Source organism: Heterodontus francisci, chromosome 5 (genome assembly GCF_036365525.1).
Source record: "Heterodontus francisci isolate sHetFra1 chromosome 5, sHetFra1.hap1, whole genome shotgun sequence".
NCBI lineage: Eukaryota > Metazoa > Chordata > Chondrichthyes > Heterodontiformes > Heterodontidae > Heterodontus > Heterodontus francisci.
Window position 1 is genome coordinate 29008235 of NC_090375.1, and position 17402 is coordinate 29025636.

Below are 17402 nucleotides of genomic sequence, written 5' to 3' on the forward strand. Positions count from 1 at the left end.
AATAGACTGAGCTCAGACTCTTGTGACTTTGCCTTCTTCACATGGACAATACAGTAGTGGAATAGAGAGCCAAGCTTTTATTCACCACAAGGCTCTCCAGGAACAATCTCTTTAGCTGTGCATAGCAGAGACTCGGCCTGTCTGACTAACGGGAATGCTGGAAACACAACACTCATGTATCCATGCACAGCAGTTCCTCGGATACTTAAAGAACTTAATAAAACTTTTCAATAATTAAACCCAGAATTGTTGAGGTTTTGTTTTGCATGCTATTTCCCCGACTTTGCAACTGCACTTCAGATATTCAACTATGGTGGGGGGGGGGCAGAGGGAGGGGTGTTTGAAGAGGGGGAGGGGTGGGGAGGGGTGGGGAGTGCGGGGAGGGGTGGGGAGAGGGAGCATGCAAAATGCAGGGACCAAACAGTTGCAATGCCTGAAGTACTGAGGAGAAGTAGAGAAAGCAACTGGGTAGGGGAGAAAGCAACTGGATTGGGCATCCGCAGCTGGAGGGAGCGGCTAAATGGAGAGGGCCGGAAGCGAGAGGCCGTAGAGAGCCGCGGGCAGCGAGCGTGCGAAGACCTTGGTGTCACCGGGTCCAGGGACTGGCCAGTAAGTCTTTTGCTGTTGTGTTTATGGCGCATGCACAGAAAAAGGCACTCCTCTTCCGCTCCGCTGCTCTCTCCCCCACTCTCCCCCCTTCCTTACCCCTCCCCCTCTCTCTCCCCCCCTCCCTCCCCCTCTCTCTCCCCCCCTCTCCCTCTTTCTCCCCCCCTCCCCCTCCCTCTTTCTCCCCCCCTCCCCCTCCCTCTTTCTCCCCCCCTCCCTCTCCCTCTTTCTCCCCCCCTCCCTCTCCCTCTTTCTCCCCCCCTCCCTCTCCCTCTTTCTCCCCCCCTCCCTCTCCCTCTTTCTCCCCCCCTCCCTCCCCAGCACCGCTACCGCTGGTCTCCCCGCGCTGATCTCCACGGCCCCCCCGCGCTGATCTCCACGGCCCCCCCGCGCTGATCTCCACGGCCCCCCCGCGCTGATCTCCACGGCCCGCTCCACTCTCTCACTCCGGCCATTGATTTCTGCCACGTGTTTGTTAGGTTTCATGTCTGTGATTTTTTGAGCAGCGCCATCTTTAGTCCTGGCAGCTGCAACAGTCGCAGGCTGTGACGTTTTCGTGGCACATACTGTATCTGCGCATGTGCCAAAACAGCGCCACCTACCGATCGCGTTGTCAACAATTGCGGTCTTTTTACAACAGGTTTACCTCATTTGTGATGTCGTAAACTATAACGGCTGCAGCAGATCCACGATAATACATTGGAGCCAATGAGTGAAACTATTAGGAAGAAAAAACGAAATAAATTAAAGCTGAAAGCATACATTTTCAAAATGAATACATAGTTATTTCATAACAGAGACCCTTCAAACCAGCTAGTTTGTATGCATACTATTTATCTCATTAAAAATCACTTCCTGAACTTTTAACATGCATTGAACTTGTTTATTTCTTCACTTACTAACAAAGAAAATCTTGCATTTATATAGCCACTTTCATGACCAGACATTTCAAAGAACTTTGCAGGCAATGAAGTACTTCAGAAGTGTAGTCACTGTTGTAATGTATGAAATATGGTAGTTAATTTGCACACAGCAAACTCCAACAAACAGCAATGTGATAATGATCAGATAATCTGTTGATTGAGGGATAAATATGGGCCAGGACATCGGGACTAACAAAGAACAAAGAACAGTACAGCACAGGAACAGGCCATTCGGCTCTCCAAGCCTGCGCCGATCTTGATGCCTGCCTAAACTAAAACCTTCTGCACTTCTGGGGACCGTATCCCTCTATTCCCATCCTATTCATGTATTTGTCAAAATGCGTCTTATACGTCGCTATCATATCTGCTTCCACCACCTCCCCCGGCAGCAAGTTCCAGGCACTCACCACCCTCTGTGTAAAGAACTTGCCTCGCACATCCCCTGTAAACTTTGCCCCTCGCACCTTAAACCTATGTCCCATAGTAACTGACTCTTCCACACTGGGAAAAAGCTTCTGACTATCCACTCTGTCCATGCCGCTCATAACTGTGTAAACCTCTATCATGTCGCCCCTCCACCTCCGTCGTTCCAGTGAAAACAATCCGAGTTTATCCAGCCTCTCCTCATATCTAATGCCCTCCAGACCAGGCAACATCCTGGTAAACCTCTTCTGTACCCTCTCCAAAGCCTCCACGTCCTTCTGGTAGTGTGGCGACCAGAATTGCACACAATATTCTAAGTGTGGCCTAACTAAAGTTCTGTACAGCTGCAGCATGACTTGCCAATTTTTATACTCTATGCCCCGACCGATGAAGGCTGCATGCTGTATGCCTTCTTGACTACCTTATCCACCTGCGTTGCCACTTTCAGTGACCTGTGGACCTGTACGCCCAGATCTCTCTGCCTGTCAATAATCCTAAGGGTTCTGCCATTTACTGTATACCTCCCACCTGCATTAGACCTTCCAAAATGCATTACCTCACATTTGTCCGGATTAAACTCCATCTGCCATTTCTCCGCCCAAGTCTCCAACCGATCTATATCCTGCTGTATCCTCTGACAATCCTCGTCACTATCCGCAACTCCACCAACCTTTGTGTCGTCCGCAAAATTACTAATCAGACCAGCTAAATTTTCCTCCAAATCATTTATATATACTACAAAGAGCAAAGGTCCCAGCACTGATCCCTGCGGAACACCACTAGTCACATCCCTCCATTCAGAAAAACACCCTTCCACTGCTACCCTCTGTCTTCTATGATCGAGCCAGTTCTGTATCCATCTTGCCAGCTCACCTCTGATCCCGTGTGAATTCACCTTTTGTACGAGTCTGCCATGCGGGACCTTGTCAAAGGCTTTACTGAAGTCCATATAGATAACATCCACTGCCTTTCCTTCATCAATCATCTTTGTCACTTCCTCAAAAAACTCAATCAAATTAGTGAGACACGACCTCCCCTTCACAAAACTATGCTGCCATTGGATCTTTCACATCCAAAAAAGAGGGAAAACAGATCCTCAGTTCAACATTTCATCCAATAGACAATACCTCCGACAGTGCAGCACTCCCTCAGTGAAGTCTAGGCAAATAATCTTGGCCACAGATCTTTATGAAGCAATTGTCACAGCTCCCCTGCTGGCCCTTTAGTGAATCACATTTTTCTTCACATACATCCCTCACTGACCAGGGTCTTAACACAATCTATGTGGCCAGTACATTTTCCAAAGGGGGCATGGATGTGGTGTGAGGTGCAGAGGAAGGTTAATAGCTTTTCAGACACATGGTCCTCAAAGGCTGCCTCACTTTCCTTCCATTCTGTGCTGCTAATCCCACTCCTCCATTGAAACTGCAAACAAGGGACTGCCCACCAGAAATCCCACACCTAGCAGCACGACTGAGTCCTGCGAGACCCAGTGCTTAACTTAGAAAATTGTTAAGTGAGGGAATTAGGTGCAGTGAAGGAGGTGGTGCTGTTCTGGTCTTTTACAGAACAAGGAGCGATCAGAGAGAAGGAGCTAGAGACACTGGGACCTGAGAGTTAAGTCCCAGAGGCATTAATTAGGTAAGCAGGTGGATGATTGGTTACTTAGTGTTAAGGTTTCTTTTATTTTGTCCAAACTGGGGCAGTAGTTTAAAATCGTACTTGGGAGATAGAAGTCTTGTGTTAAATTTATAGCTTAACTAGTTAAACTACTTATTATAACTACAAATAATCATTGAGTGACCTTTCTAAACTTGAAACTAATTTGTTAAATAGAACAGAATAAAGATGGCAGGGCAGGTGATGTAGCATGTGGAAGCTGGTGGACAGCAGTGTGATCCATGGTAATTACATCTGCAGTATGTGTCTGCAGCTCGAGGAACTTTGGCTCAGAGTTGACAAGCTAGATTCTGAGATTTGGACACTGCGATGCATTAGGGAGGAGAAAAGTTACCTGGGCACTTTGTTCCAGATGGCCGTCATACCCCTTAGGCTAGGTATCTCAGATTTGGTCCGTAGTCAGGGAGAGGAAGGTGTGACTACGAGTGAGACAGGAATGGGGATCCAGAAGGTAGCAATGGAGGAGCCTCAGCCCTTGCACTTGTCCAACAAATTCAATGTTCTTGCAGCTTGTGTGGATGTGAGCAGGGACGGCAGGGAGGATGAACAAACTGACCATAGCACCATGGTACATGGGGAGTAAAAAGCAATGTCGTTGTAGCAGGGACCAGTTTGGCTGGGGGATACATACTGTTCTCTGCAGTTGAGAAAGTGACTCCTGAAGCCAGGTGCCAGGATTAAGGACATCTCCTTGTGGTTGGAGAGGAACATGGAGTGGGAGGGGAAGGATCGAGATGTCGTAGTCCATGTGGGTACCAACAACATAGCTACGACTAAGACAGAGGTTCTGCTGAGTGTAAGCAGCTAGGGACTAAGTTAAAAAGCAGAACCACAAAAGATAACAATCTCTGAATTACTACCTGAGCAACAAGCAAATTAGCAAGGGTAAAAATAAGATTAGAGAGTTGAATACATGCCTCAAAGATTGGTGTGGGAGAACTTGGTTTTGATTCATGGGGCACTGACAACAGTACTAGGGACAATGTTGAAAGAGGAAGTAAGTCAGACACCTGAGGGGTTTAAAATTGATAAAGAGGAAGTATTAGATCGGCTGTCTGTACTTAAAATGGATAAAGCACCAGCACCAGAGGAGATGCATCCAAGGATTCTGAAAGACGCGAGGGTGGAAATCGCAGAGGCACTGACTATAATCTTTCAGTCTTCCTTAGACTCGGGGGTGGTGCCAAAAGGACTGGAGAATTGCAAAAGTTACACCCTTGTTCAAAAAAAAGGTGTAAAGGTAAGCTCAGCAATTACAGACCAGTTTAACTTCAGTGGTGGGAAAACTTCTAGAAAAAATAATTCAGGACAAAATCAATAGTCACATGGACAAATGCGAGTTAATTAAGGAAAGCCAGCATGGATTTCTTAAGGAAAAGTCATGTTTAACTAACTTGGAGTTTTTGAGGAGGTAACAGAGGGTTGATGAGGGCAATGCTGTCGATGTGGTGTACGTGGACTTTCAAAAGGCATTTGATACAGTGCCACATAACAGACTTGTGAGCAAACTTGTAGCTCATGGAATAATAGGGATGGTAATAACATGGATACCAAATTGTCTGGAGTGACAGGAAACAAAGAGTAGTGGTTAATGGATGTTTTTCGGGCTGGAGGAAGGTTTGTAGTGGAGTTCCCCAGGGATCAGTGTTGGGACCCTTGTTTTTCCTGCTCTGTATTAATGACCTAGACCTTGGTGTACAGGGTATAATTTCAAAGTTTGCAGATGATATGAAACTTGGAAGCATTGTGAACTGTGAGGAGGATTGTGTAGAACTTCAAAAGGACATAGACAAGTTGGTGGAATGGGCAGACAGGTGGCAGATGAAGTTCGATGCAGAGAAATGTGAAATGATTCATTTTGGTAGGAAGAACATGGAGAGACAACATAAAATAAAGGGTACAATTCAAAACAGGATGTAGGAGCAGAGGGACCTGTGTATATCTGTGCATAATTCATTGAAGGTGGCAGGACAGGTTGAGAGAGTGGTCAATAAAGCATAGAGTGTCCTGGGCTTTATTAATAGGAGCATAGAGTACAAGAGCAAGGAAGTTATGTTAAACTTGTATAAGACACTAGTTCGGCCTCAGCTGAAGTATTGCGTCCAGTTCTGGGCGCCGCACTTTAGGAAAGACGTGAAGGCATTGGAGAGATCACAGAAAAAATTCAAGAGAATGGTTCCAGAGATGAGGAACTTCAGTTATGAAGATAGATTTGAGAAGTTAGGACTGTTTTCCTTGAAGAGGAGAAGGCGGAGAGGTGATTTGATAGAGGTATTCAAAATCATGAGGGGTCTGGGTAGAGTAGAGAGTGAGAGAAACTGTTCCCACTTGTGAAAGGATCGAGAATGAGAGGGCACAGATTTCAAGTATTTGATAAGAGAAGTAAAAGTGACATGAGGAAAAACTTATTCAAGCAGCGAGTGGTTAAGGTCTGGAATGAGCTGCCTGAGAACGTGGTGGAGGCAGGTTCAATTTTAGCATTCAAAAGGGAATTAGACTGTTATATGAAAAGGAAGAATGTGCAGTGTTATGGGGAGAAGGTGGGGGAACGGAACTGAGGGAGTTGCTCTTTGAGCGCCGGTGTGGACACGATGGGCTGAATGGCCTCTTTCTGCACTGTAATGATTCTGTGAAAGAGGAATCTGTATCGTTAGGACAGGCTTCACCTGAACTGTGCTGGAGCCAGTGTCCATGTGAATTGTATAACTAGGGCTGCAGAGAGGGCTTTAAACTAAATAGTGGGCGGGGAGTGGGCGGAATTTAGAAAGTTAATGATTGAGGACAAGGCAATAGTGCAGGGTAGCAATATGGGTAATAATAACCAGAGTGTGACAGGAAGGGACAGAGCAATCATAAGAGTGCACCAGCAAATAAAATCAGAGTAAGGAAAAATGGTAAAAAGGCAGAAATAAAGGCTCTTAATCTGAATGTATACAACATTTGTAACAAGGTGGATGAATTGATAGCATAAATACAAATCAGGGTGGTGTCCTCGGCACAACCATCTTCAGCTGCTTTATCAATGATCTTTCTTACATCATAAAGTCAGAAGTGGGGATGTTCGCTGATGATTGCACAACGTTCAGTACCATTTGCAACTCCTCAGATACTGAAGCTGTCCGTGTCCATTTGCAGCAAGACCTGGACAATATCCAGGCTTGGGCTGATAAGTGGCAAGTAACATTCACATCAAACAAGTGCCAAGTAATGATAATCTCAAACGAGAGAGAATCTAACCATCTCGCCTTGACATTCAACGGCATTACCATCACTGAACTCTCCAATATCAACATCCTGGGGTTACCACTGACCAGAAACTGACCTGGTGCAGCCCCATAAATGCCGTAGCTACAAGAGCAGGTCAGAGGCTGGAAATTCTGCAGCGTGTAAATCATCTCCGGTCCTCCTCAAAGTCAATCAGGAGCGTGATGGAAGACTCTCCACTTGCCCAGATGGGTGCGGCTCCAATAACACTCAGGAAGCTTGACACAAGACAAAGCAGCCCGCTTGATTGGCACCACGTCCAATACCTTCACCACCAATTCACAGTGGCAGCAGTGTGTACCATCTACAAGATACACTGCAGCAACTCATCTCGCCTCCTTTGACAACACCTTCCAAACCCATGACCTCTACCATCTAGAGGGATAAGGGCAGCAGATGCATGGGAATACCACCACCTGCAAGTTCCCCTCCAAGTCACACACCATCCTGACTTGAACTAGATCGCCGTTCCTGAATTGTCGCTGGATCAAAAATCCTGAAACTCCCTCCCTAACAGCACTGCGGGTATACCCACACCAAATGGACTGCAGCAGTTCAAGAAGGCAGCTCACGACCACCTCCTCAGGGACAATTAGGGATGGGCAACAAATGCTGGCCTTGCCAGTGACGTCCACATCCTACGAAAGGATAAAAAAAACTGCCCTCTTTGTTGGGAGGAAATTCGAATAAGGGGGGGGGGGACAAAATGGTCGATTAAGTAGAGTCTCTGAGTTATTTACAGTCCAAACACTACAGAAAGATGGCAATGAATGTTGTGTACTTCCAACTTCCTGCTCTAAAATCAGCTGAATTAACAATAAGGCTGCAGTGTGTTGAGTTTACCACACCAGTCAGCAAGTTACTGAACAAAAAAAAAAAAATCTTCAAAATGACTGAAGTCTGAGAACAGCAGCTCTAGTCATGACATCCCAAACAGACAGTGAGAGCACAAAATAAAGCAATTTATGTGTGATCCATATGTCACTACCTGAGACAGATTGCCCCATATCCACCTTGAACATTTCACCCCATTTTCTACTGCCTTCGACAGGCCAAAATTCAAACTGTTTCCGGGGTTGTTTTTAGCAGAGAATCAAATAGCTTCTAATTGCTGAAAATCTATCGCCTCCCTGCGAATGGCTCTCTAGCAGAGCAAGACTACACCTTCTTCTGGCAGGGCAGGGATCCTGAAGAACCAAGACAGCATGGAGTGGGCTTCGCCATCAGAAACTCCTTGCTCAGCATGATAGAGCCTCCCTCAAATGGCTCGGAACGCATACTGTCCATCCGACTACTCACCACCTCTGGTCCAGTACACCTACTCAGCATCTATGCTCCAACACTCTGCTCCGCACCTGAAGCTAAAGACCAGTTCTATGAACAACTCCATAACATCATTAGCAGCATCCCCAACACCGAACACCTATTCCTGCTGGGGGACTTTAATGCCAGGGTTGGGGCCGACCATGACTCATGGCCCTCCTGCCTTGGGCGCTATGGCGTTGGAAGGATGAATGAGAACGGGCAGAGACTGCTTGAGTTGTGTACCTATCATAACCTCTGCATCACCAACTCGTTCTTTCACACTAAACCCTGTCACCAGGTTTCATGGAGGCACCCAAGATCACGTCGTTGGCACCAGCTAGACCTCATTGTCACAAGGCGAGCCGCCTTAAACAGTGTTCAAATCACACGCAGCTTCCACAGTGCGGACTGCGACACCGACCACTCCCTGGTGTGCAGCAAGGTTAGACTCAGACCAAAGAAGTTGCATCATTCCAAGCAGAAGGGCCACCCGCGCATCAACACGAGCAGAATTTCTCACCCACAGCTGTTACAAAAATTTCTAAATTCACTTGTAACAGCCCTTCAAAACACTCCCACAGGGGATGCTGAGACCAAGTGGGCCCACATCAGAGACGCCATCTATGAGTCAGCTTTGACCACCTACGGCAAAAGTGCGAAGAGAAATGCAGACTGGTTTCAATCTCATAATGAAGAGCTGGAACCTGTCATAGCCGCTAAGCGCATTGCACTTTTGAACTACAAGAAAGCCCCCAGCGATTTAACATCCGCAGCACTTAAAGCAGCCAGAAGTACTGCACAAAGAACAGCTAGGCGTTGCGCAAACGACTACTGGCAACACCTATGCAGTCATATTCAGCTGGCCTCAGACACCGGAAACATCAGAGGAATGTATGATGGCATGAAGAGAGCTCTTGGGCCAACCATCAAGAAGATCACCCCCCTCAAATCTAAATCGGGGGACATAATCACTGACCAACGCAAACAGATGGACCGCTGGGTTGAGCACTACCTAGAACTGTACTCCAGGGAAAATGCTGTCACTGAGACTGCCCTCAATGCAGCCCAGTCTCTACCAGTCATGGATGAGCTGGACATACAGCCAACCAAATCGGAACTCAGTGATGCCATTGATTCCCTAGCCAGCGGAAAAGCCCCTGGGAAGGACAGCATTACCCCTGAAATAATCAAGAGTGCCAAGCCTGCTATACTCTCAGCACTACATGAACTGCTATGCCTGTGCTGGGACGAGGGAGCAGTACCCCAGGACATGCGCGATGCCAACATCATCACCCTCTATAAAAACAAAGGTGACCGCGGTGACTGCAACAACTACCGTGGAATCTCCCTGCTCAGCATAGTGGGGAAAGTCTTTGCTCGAGTCGCTCTGAACAGGCTCCAGAAGCTGGCCGAGCGCGTCTACCCTGAGGCACAGTGTGGCTTTCGTGCAGAGAGATCGATTATTGACATGCTGTTCTCCCTTCGTCAGATACAGGAGAAATGCCGTGAACAACAGATGCCCCTCTACATTGCTTTCATTGATCTCACCAAAGCCTTTGACCTCGTCAGCAGACGTGGTCTCTTCAGACTACTAGAAAAGATCGGATGTCCACCAAAGCTACTAAGTATCATCACCTCATTCCATGACAATATGAAAGGCACAATTCAACATGGTGGCTCCTCATCAGAGCCCTTTCCTATCCTGAGTGGTGTGAAACAGGGCTGTGTTCTCGCACCCACACTTTTTGGGATTTTCTTCTCCCTGCTGCTTTCACATGCGTTCAAATCCTCTGAAGAAGGAATTTTCCTCCACACAAGATCAGGGGGCAGGTTGTTCAACCTTGCCCGTCTAAGAGCGAAGTCCAAAGTACGGAAAGTCCTCATCAGAGAACTCCTCTTTGCTGACGATGCTGCTTTAACATCTCACACTGAAGAATGCCTGCAGAGTCTCATCGACAGGTTTGCGTCTGCCTGCAATGAATTTGGCCTAACCATCAGCCTCAAGTAAATGAACATCATGGGGCAGGATGTCAGAAATGCTCCATCCATCAATATTGGCGACCACGCTCTGGAAGTGGTTCAAGAGTTCACCTACCTAGGCTCAACTATCACCAGTAACCTGTCTCTAGATGCAGAAATCAACAAGCGCATGGGTAAGGCTTCCACTGCTATGTCCAGACTGGCCAAGAGAGTGTGGGAAAATGGCGCACTGACACGGAACACAAAAGTCCGAGTGTATCAGGCCTGTGTCCTCAGTACCTTGCTCTACGGCAGCGAGGCCTGGACAACGTATGCCAGCCAAGAGCGACGCCTCAATTCATTCCATCTTCGCTGCCTTCGGAGAATACTTGGCATCAGGTGGCAGGACTATATCTCCAACACAGAAGTCCTTGAAGCGGCCAACACCCCCAGCTTATACACACTACTGAGTCAGCGGCGCTTGAGATGGCTTGGCCATGTGAGCCGCATGGAAGATGGCAGGATCCCCAAAGACACATTGTACAGCGAGCTCGCCACTGGTATCAGACCCACCGGCCGTCCATGTCTCCATTATAAAGACGTCTGCAAACGCGACATGAAATCGTGTGACATTGATCACAAGTCGTGGGAGTCAGTTGCCAGCATTCGCCAGAGCTGGCGGGCAGCCATAAAGACAGGGCTAAATTGTGGCGAGTCGAAGAGACTTAGTAGTTGGCAGGAAAAAAGACAGAGGCGCAAGGGCAGAGCCAACTGTGCAACAGCCCCAACAAACAAATTTCTCTGCAGCACCTGTGGAAGAGCCTGTCACTCCAGAATTGGCCTTTATAGCCACTCCAGGCGCTGCTTCACAAACCACTGACCACCTCCAGGCGCGTATCCATTGTCTCTCGAGATAAGGAGGCCCAAAAGAAAGAAAAATTACAGAATCAAATGTGACAAACTGAGACATGACTTTCCATTAATTCTGATGAAAAACAGAACATAGAAAATATATATCACCACAAGATGGATGTGAATGCTTTGTCATTGCATGTTAGATCAACTTAAAAAGGTAAAAGAATAGCATAACTATTTACAATCGATAGTTGATTTGAAGTTGACAGTGCTCAGTTTTCCACTAAACACACTCACAACCTTACAGCTGAGGGAGTGACACTATTCTAAGACTGTCCATGTGTCTCAGATTCTACATCGTATGATTCCAATCACAAGCACCAGCTTGCAGTTTTAAGTACCACTAACATAGTAAAATGTTCAGAGGTAAAAATAAAAATGTAGAACTAGGTAATGGGAAAGGTGGTTATATTAACCCTTGTGGATTTGATTGTCGTTTTGTTTTCAAGTGTTATGCTGATTCATTGTTGTTCTTTATCATTTAGTTTCTGTATTTTAATAAATGTGGAAATAATATCAGCCATGTAATTTTCTGGAACCCACCTTTTGCCACAAACACAATAAAAAAGTGCTGAAGAATCTGGACTGCGATACATCTTTTCTACTGGTCCCCTCAGTTTCTCACTGTACATGGACACCAGTAACAGATGGGGTACTTGCAACCCCATTAGTTGAGAGGAAAGTTGATGAAGATACAATTAAATTTTAAATTAAAAAGGCTCAAACGCATATTGGAACGTAATAATAGCAGACACATGGGGATAGTGGGGGTAATATTGACTCTCCCTCCCCAACTAGCCCCCCAAGGATCAGCAGGACAGTGTCAGGGGGCCGGCTAAATTGTTAAAATTGGGAAACCTGACCACAACCCGCTACAAGTGAGCCGACTTCCAGTTTAACTTGCAGCACGTTTGGGGTCAAACGAGTAACCTGCTCTGCAGAGGCAGTTCGGGAATTCTAATATTGAAATGGGGCTCCACATCCCAGATTTCGTCAGTGATTTGGATTTAACAGCTGCAGCCCAGGTTTTCCGGAGGTCGGGAAACCCGACAGCGAAAGGGAGGCTGGAACTGCCAATTCCAGCAAGAAAGTGTCTTACCAAGCAGTGCTTGTGGGCCAGGAGGAGGAGGAGGAGGACTTTCCTCCCACAATCCCACAGCCCCCCCATACAAACTGGCTGCAATCTGCTTCCCTGTGCCTGGATGGCCCCCTCCCCCATGCGATCCGAACTCTCCCCCTCCCCGCCACGATCTTACCTCCACATGCAATCTCCGGACACCACCACTTCCCCGGACGCCCCCCCCCCCCACCAAATCATCTCTCCCGCCATTCCTCCTTGCCATTGCACTCCTCCCTGTCCCCCACTACCCCGATATTCTTGACTGCAGGGTCCATCCGCAGTGGCTTCTTTCAACGAGCAATCCAATTAGCCCCACTCCCTGCTCTTTCCCTATATCCCTGCCATTTTCTTTCTCCTTTAAGTATTTACCCAATTCCCTATTGAAGGCTACCATTGAATCTGTATCCAACATCGTATCACACAGTGCATTCCAAATCCTAACCACTCATTGCATTAAAGTTTTTCCTCACGTTGCCTCTGGTTGTTTTGCCAATCATGATTAATCTGTGCCCTCTGCTTATCAACTCTCCAGCCTAGGAAAGTTTCTCTTCATTTACTCTATCTGAAGTCATGATTTTGAACATCTCTATCAAATCTCCTCTTAGCCTTCTCTGCTCTAAAGGAGAACTCCAACTGCTCCAGTTCATCCATGTGACTACGATTGCTCATCCCCAGAACCATTCTTGCAAGTCACCTCTGCACCCTCTCCAAGGCCTTGACATCCTTCCGAAAATGTCGTGCCCAGAATTGGACACGATACTCGAGCTATTGTTTTAAGTAGGTTTAGCATAACCTCCTGGCTTTTATATCTATGCCTCTATTTATAAAGCCCAGGAGCCCACATGCTTTATTAACCGGTCCTGCCACATTGAAAGATTTGCGCACTGGGGACCCCTAGTTTTCTCACTTGCTGCAAGTTCTTGGTCTGGAGTTGGCAGCAGGAGTTCATACAGATGAAAGAGAATGCACAGAACTCAAAGGGTCTGTGCAAGTAATTCTCCGCCCTCCGAAGAACCACAAGAACCATGACCTCACAAGCAAGATGGCCAAAAGTTAACAGTTTACTGAAGCTGGATTCCAGGCTTGTTATGCAAGAGACTCGTGTTTTTTTTAATAACATAGGAAATTAAATGTACAGCCTGTTCTTGGTTTAAGCACAGATGGTGGAAATACTTGAATGTTAAATATTTTCATTCCTTTCATCCCATATCCTGGGTCTGTAAATCTGCCCGCTCACACAGACAGGAAAAAATCAAGATGGTTCATGAATCGGTTCGAAGGATGTGGGCTGTCCAGGTTTTAAAACTCTTTTAACCCATCACTTTCCCTGGCCTTCTTCACCACTCCATCACCCCAGGCCCAGCATATTATTGTTGGGAATGAAGGATACTAATGGGAAAGGGAAGAGTCACTGTTGGCAGCCTGTGGTTCCTCAGGCAGCAGCACTGAGCAATGACTCACTTTCCTGTTGAGAAATCCACATTTATTTTTGTTACTGGTTGCGTTATCGAGTGACCAGAGTATTTTATCATGTTTGATGACTGGGCCTTTTCCTGCATTTTCTGAAGCATTGCCAAATTTGGAAGACTCCCTCAAACAAAAGCAAAATACTGCAGATGATGGGAATCTTAAATAAAAACAGAACATGTTGGAAATACTCAGCAGGTCAGGCAGCAGCTGGAGAGAAAGAAACAGTTAACAGGCAGGACTTTCCGTTTGGGGTTGGGACACAGACGTTGGCATCAAATTGTGGGTCCTGACCCCACACCATGTTGGCAGCAGCAACCATATTCTTGCAGGGTTGGCCAATAAAGGGCCAGAGCGCACTCGCTGTCCGATTAAGGATGGTGGACAGCCTCTCAAAGCTGGAGGGCAAATAGGAAATCCTCCAGGTCTGAAAGAGCTGCAGCTCATCGCTACAGGTAAGGGAGAGGGAGAGGAGGGCATCTTCATCTTGAGGCGCCCTCTCAGCACTTGTAAAATATTTGAAATATAAAATAGCCACAGCCCCCACTGTGGGGATAGGGTGGTACAGGATGATTATCACGGCAGTAGGGTGCGGGAAGAGATGCCAGGGGCTGACAGAGTTGTGGTCAGTTCTCCTCGGAAGAGGGGGGACAGACACAGTCTCTCTCAGCTGGGCACAGATGCAGGGCCTCAGGAGTCACAGAAAGGAGACAGTACTAAGACCAGCAGCAGGAGATGCGCTCCCGCACGTCAGAGTTCCCTGAGGCAGTGCGGAGTCATGGGCCATGAATGGAGGAGTCCATCCAGCTCACGTGCGCCACCTTGGCTCAGGGCTTTAAGCACATGATCTCCTCCATAAAGAGAGGGGCCAAACTCTTGGAGAGTCATATGTGGCATCACTCAGAGTGCGTGCAGGAATTGCCCATTGATGTCCACAGGTTGCATGAGACGCTGAGTACCGTGGACTGGTCAGTGGCGCAGAGATCTTTGGAGGGGATGCCAGCTGCACCCAAGCTGGTGTCCTCTGCCTGGCATCCACAGCGCCCAAAGGCTGGGGATGTCACTGAACAGAACAAGAGTGCCACCCCTCATGAGGCCACCATGATCATCCTTGGCTTCCTTGGGCCCTCTGACTGAGCAACCATGTGTGCAGCAGGGCCCAGTGATGGAGCCTGCCCCTGCAATGACATAAGTGCAGCAGGCTCTGGAGATGCTCCCATGAGCATATTCACAAGGACAACCACCACATGTATGTCAGCCGCAAGTCAAAATGAGTGAACAGGCTGTCTTCAACTCCTCCAAGGCCACAAGGAAAGCACAGCATATTAGTGGCCAAGCTCGGAGGCCACCATGTTGCATGGGCCACTGTGTAGGTCACTGGGGTGGTTTTCTTACTGTCTCTGTTAACTGTTTTCCTCTATTTGCACTGTTTAAATGACGACACTTTAAGCCACATGTCTGGGACTCCTCTTATTGCTGCAGTGACAAAAAAAGTGTGATGATCCTCGACAGTGAGGGTAAGGCCTCTGGGCAGACGTGCTTCCTTCATTAGCAGTAAGTGATTAGATTTTCCAGGTTGCATCTTCCATGCATGTGTTAACACAGGTATCTCAGACTCCCTTCCAAGCCATACCCCTCAATCTGAGTCAGAGAGGCTCAGTTGAAATGTTCCGGAATCAGGAGACCCCTGACATTCATGGCATCCTCACAAGCCCTTCACGCTCCAAGCTGCACCTGGCCACTTCGTTGCGTAGCCAGGTCACCTCTCTGTCAGCGTCATCTCCTGCCACCTATTTCACCTCCTGCTCCTCCCCTGATGAGCTGCCTCGTTCCAGGGCCTCACCCTCAAGGTCAACACCTCGCTGGAGAGACATGTTCTAGAGAGGGCAGCAGACCACCACGATGACTGACACCCTTATAGGAGGGTATTGGAGGTCACCACCTGACCAGTCCAGGAACCGGAAGCACGTCTTCAGAAGCCCGATGGTCCTAGTGAGCAGGTGGCATTGGTTGTATTGCCTCTGTGCCTCCGTCTGGGGCTCCCGCTGAGGGGTGAGTAGCCATGTCATCAAGCAATTTCCCTTGTCCTCTCTGATCCATCCACACACTTTGGGGGTTGGAGTGGAGATCTGAGGTAGCATGGATTGGTGGAGGGTGAAGGAGTCTTAGCGTCTGCCGGGAAAGCAAATGCACACATGGAGGAAGCTCTTATTGAGGTCACAGACCAGTTAACGTTGAGGGAGTGGAAGCCCTTCCTGTTGATGAATTTGATGCCCTGCACCTGGTGAATCCAAAAATGGCAGTGAAACCCAACACCCTCTGTGTCTCCACAGACATATCTGTCCTGAAATGAATGTACTGTACAGCTTTGGCAAAGATGGCATCAGTGACCTGTGAGATGCAGTGGTGTGCAGCTACTTGTGATATGCCACTTAAGGCCCACAGCTGATCTTTGGAAGGAGCCAGAAGCGAAGAAGTTCAAGGCCACAGTGATTTTGGTGGCTACTGGCAGTGCATGGTGGGCAGTACTGCAAGATGCAAGGCCTTCGGCAACAAGGGCACAGATCTATGCAACCATCTGCCTGGAGAGTCATTGTCTTGATCATCTCGAGGTTGCTCTACCTTCGCCAGTAGATCCTATGTTGAGGAGGTGGCTTCTACATGCTTCCTGTGTTTCTTTCCTCTTCTGTGCCCTCCTGCTGCTCGGTGTTCCACCTTTCCCATGGAAGGTGTTGCCCCTCATCACCACTGGGCCCAAAATCTAACAATTGTGTCATTGCCAGCAGCATTCTTCCTTCTGGGCAGGTGACCTTGCATCCTGCTGTTCTGCCCCCACGATGCTGGGGGAAGGGGGGGGGGGGCGGGGGAGAAGGGTTATGGTCCCATTCAATGCCCACGCGCTAAGTGCTCGCTCCCGCAACACCTGCTCATTGCCCAAAGGCATCTCCTTCCCAAAGATCAAGTTCCTCTCTGCCCCATTGGCCCTCTAGTGCGGCCTGGATGAGGCCCTGGGGCAGCCAAGATTGGCTCCCCACTCTGCACCCGCCTCCCTTCAGCTCATCAGCAATGGACGGTGTGTGTAGCTTGTGTGCCCCCGTCAAAATTTCAACCTCCACCTCTGACAAGCTGTTTACGAGCTGAACTACTTTAATTAGCCTCAATTGGGACACAGGTGAGAACACCGTGCCGCCCTTGCCCTGCCCTGGTGAACATTGCTGGCACTGGCAACGTCTTGAAATCAACATGCCGGCTGACACTGGTATTTTTGGGACCCCCCGCCCCCCACTCCATTTCTGACCTCTGGGGCAGGGCGGGGACCGGAAAATTCAGCCAATAAACTCCGTTTCTCTCTCCACAGATGCTATAGACCTGTTTACTATTTCCAGCATTTATGGAAGATTCCCTGTTTCAGCTCCACGTCCTTAGTCAAGCCAAATAAGTGGCATATCCTGTATTCTGCATTCTTATGCTTGACCCACTATGAAGTCAATTATCATGGCTTCAACACTTCTCCCCATCACGTGCATGTACACACAAACATGCGTGTGCACACATACCATGCAATAAGTTTGAAACATTTTCTGATCTGTATAGTTGAACATACCACATTTTGTTCACTAACATGGTTAAGAAGCCAATTCTGTTTTATCAGAAATTTTCATTTACAAATTAGAAGTAGTCAAAATACAAAACAAAATGTCCCTTGGTCAGATCCATGTGCTGCAATCTTTTCGCAGGAC

The 17402-nt window shown here is 47.9% G+C and overlaps 1 protein-coding gene across 1 annotated transcript in view; it reads right to left on the reverse strand.

The window, feature by feature from the left end:
• The window catches only part of rab31 (RAB31, member RAS oncogene family), a 123410-nt gene that overhangs the window by 69285 nt on the left and 36723 nt on the right, over positions 1 to 17402 (reverse strand). Inside the window, exon 4 of the mRNA XM_068031241.1 lies at positions 1253 to 1324. Coding sequence (XP_067887342.1) covers positions 1253 to 1324 — 72 coding nt within the window. The remainder of the gene's footprint in view (positions 1 to 1252; positions 1325 to 17402) is intronic.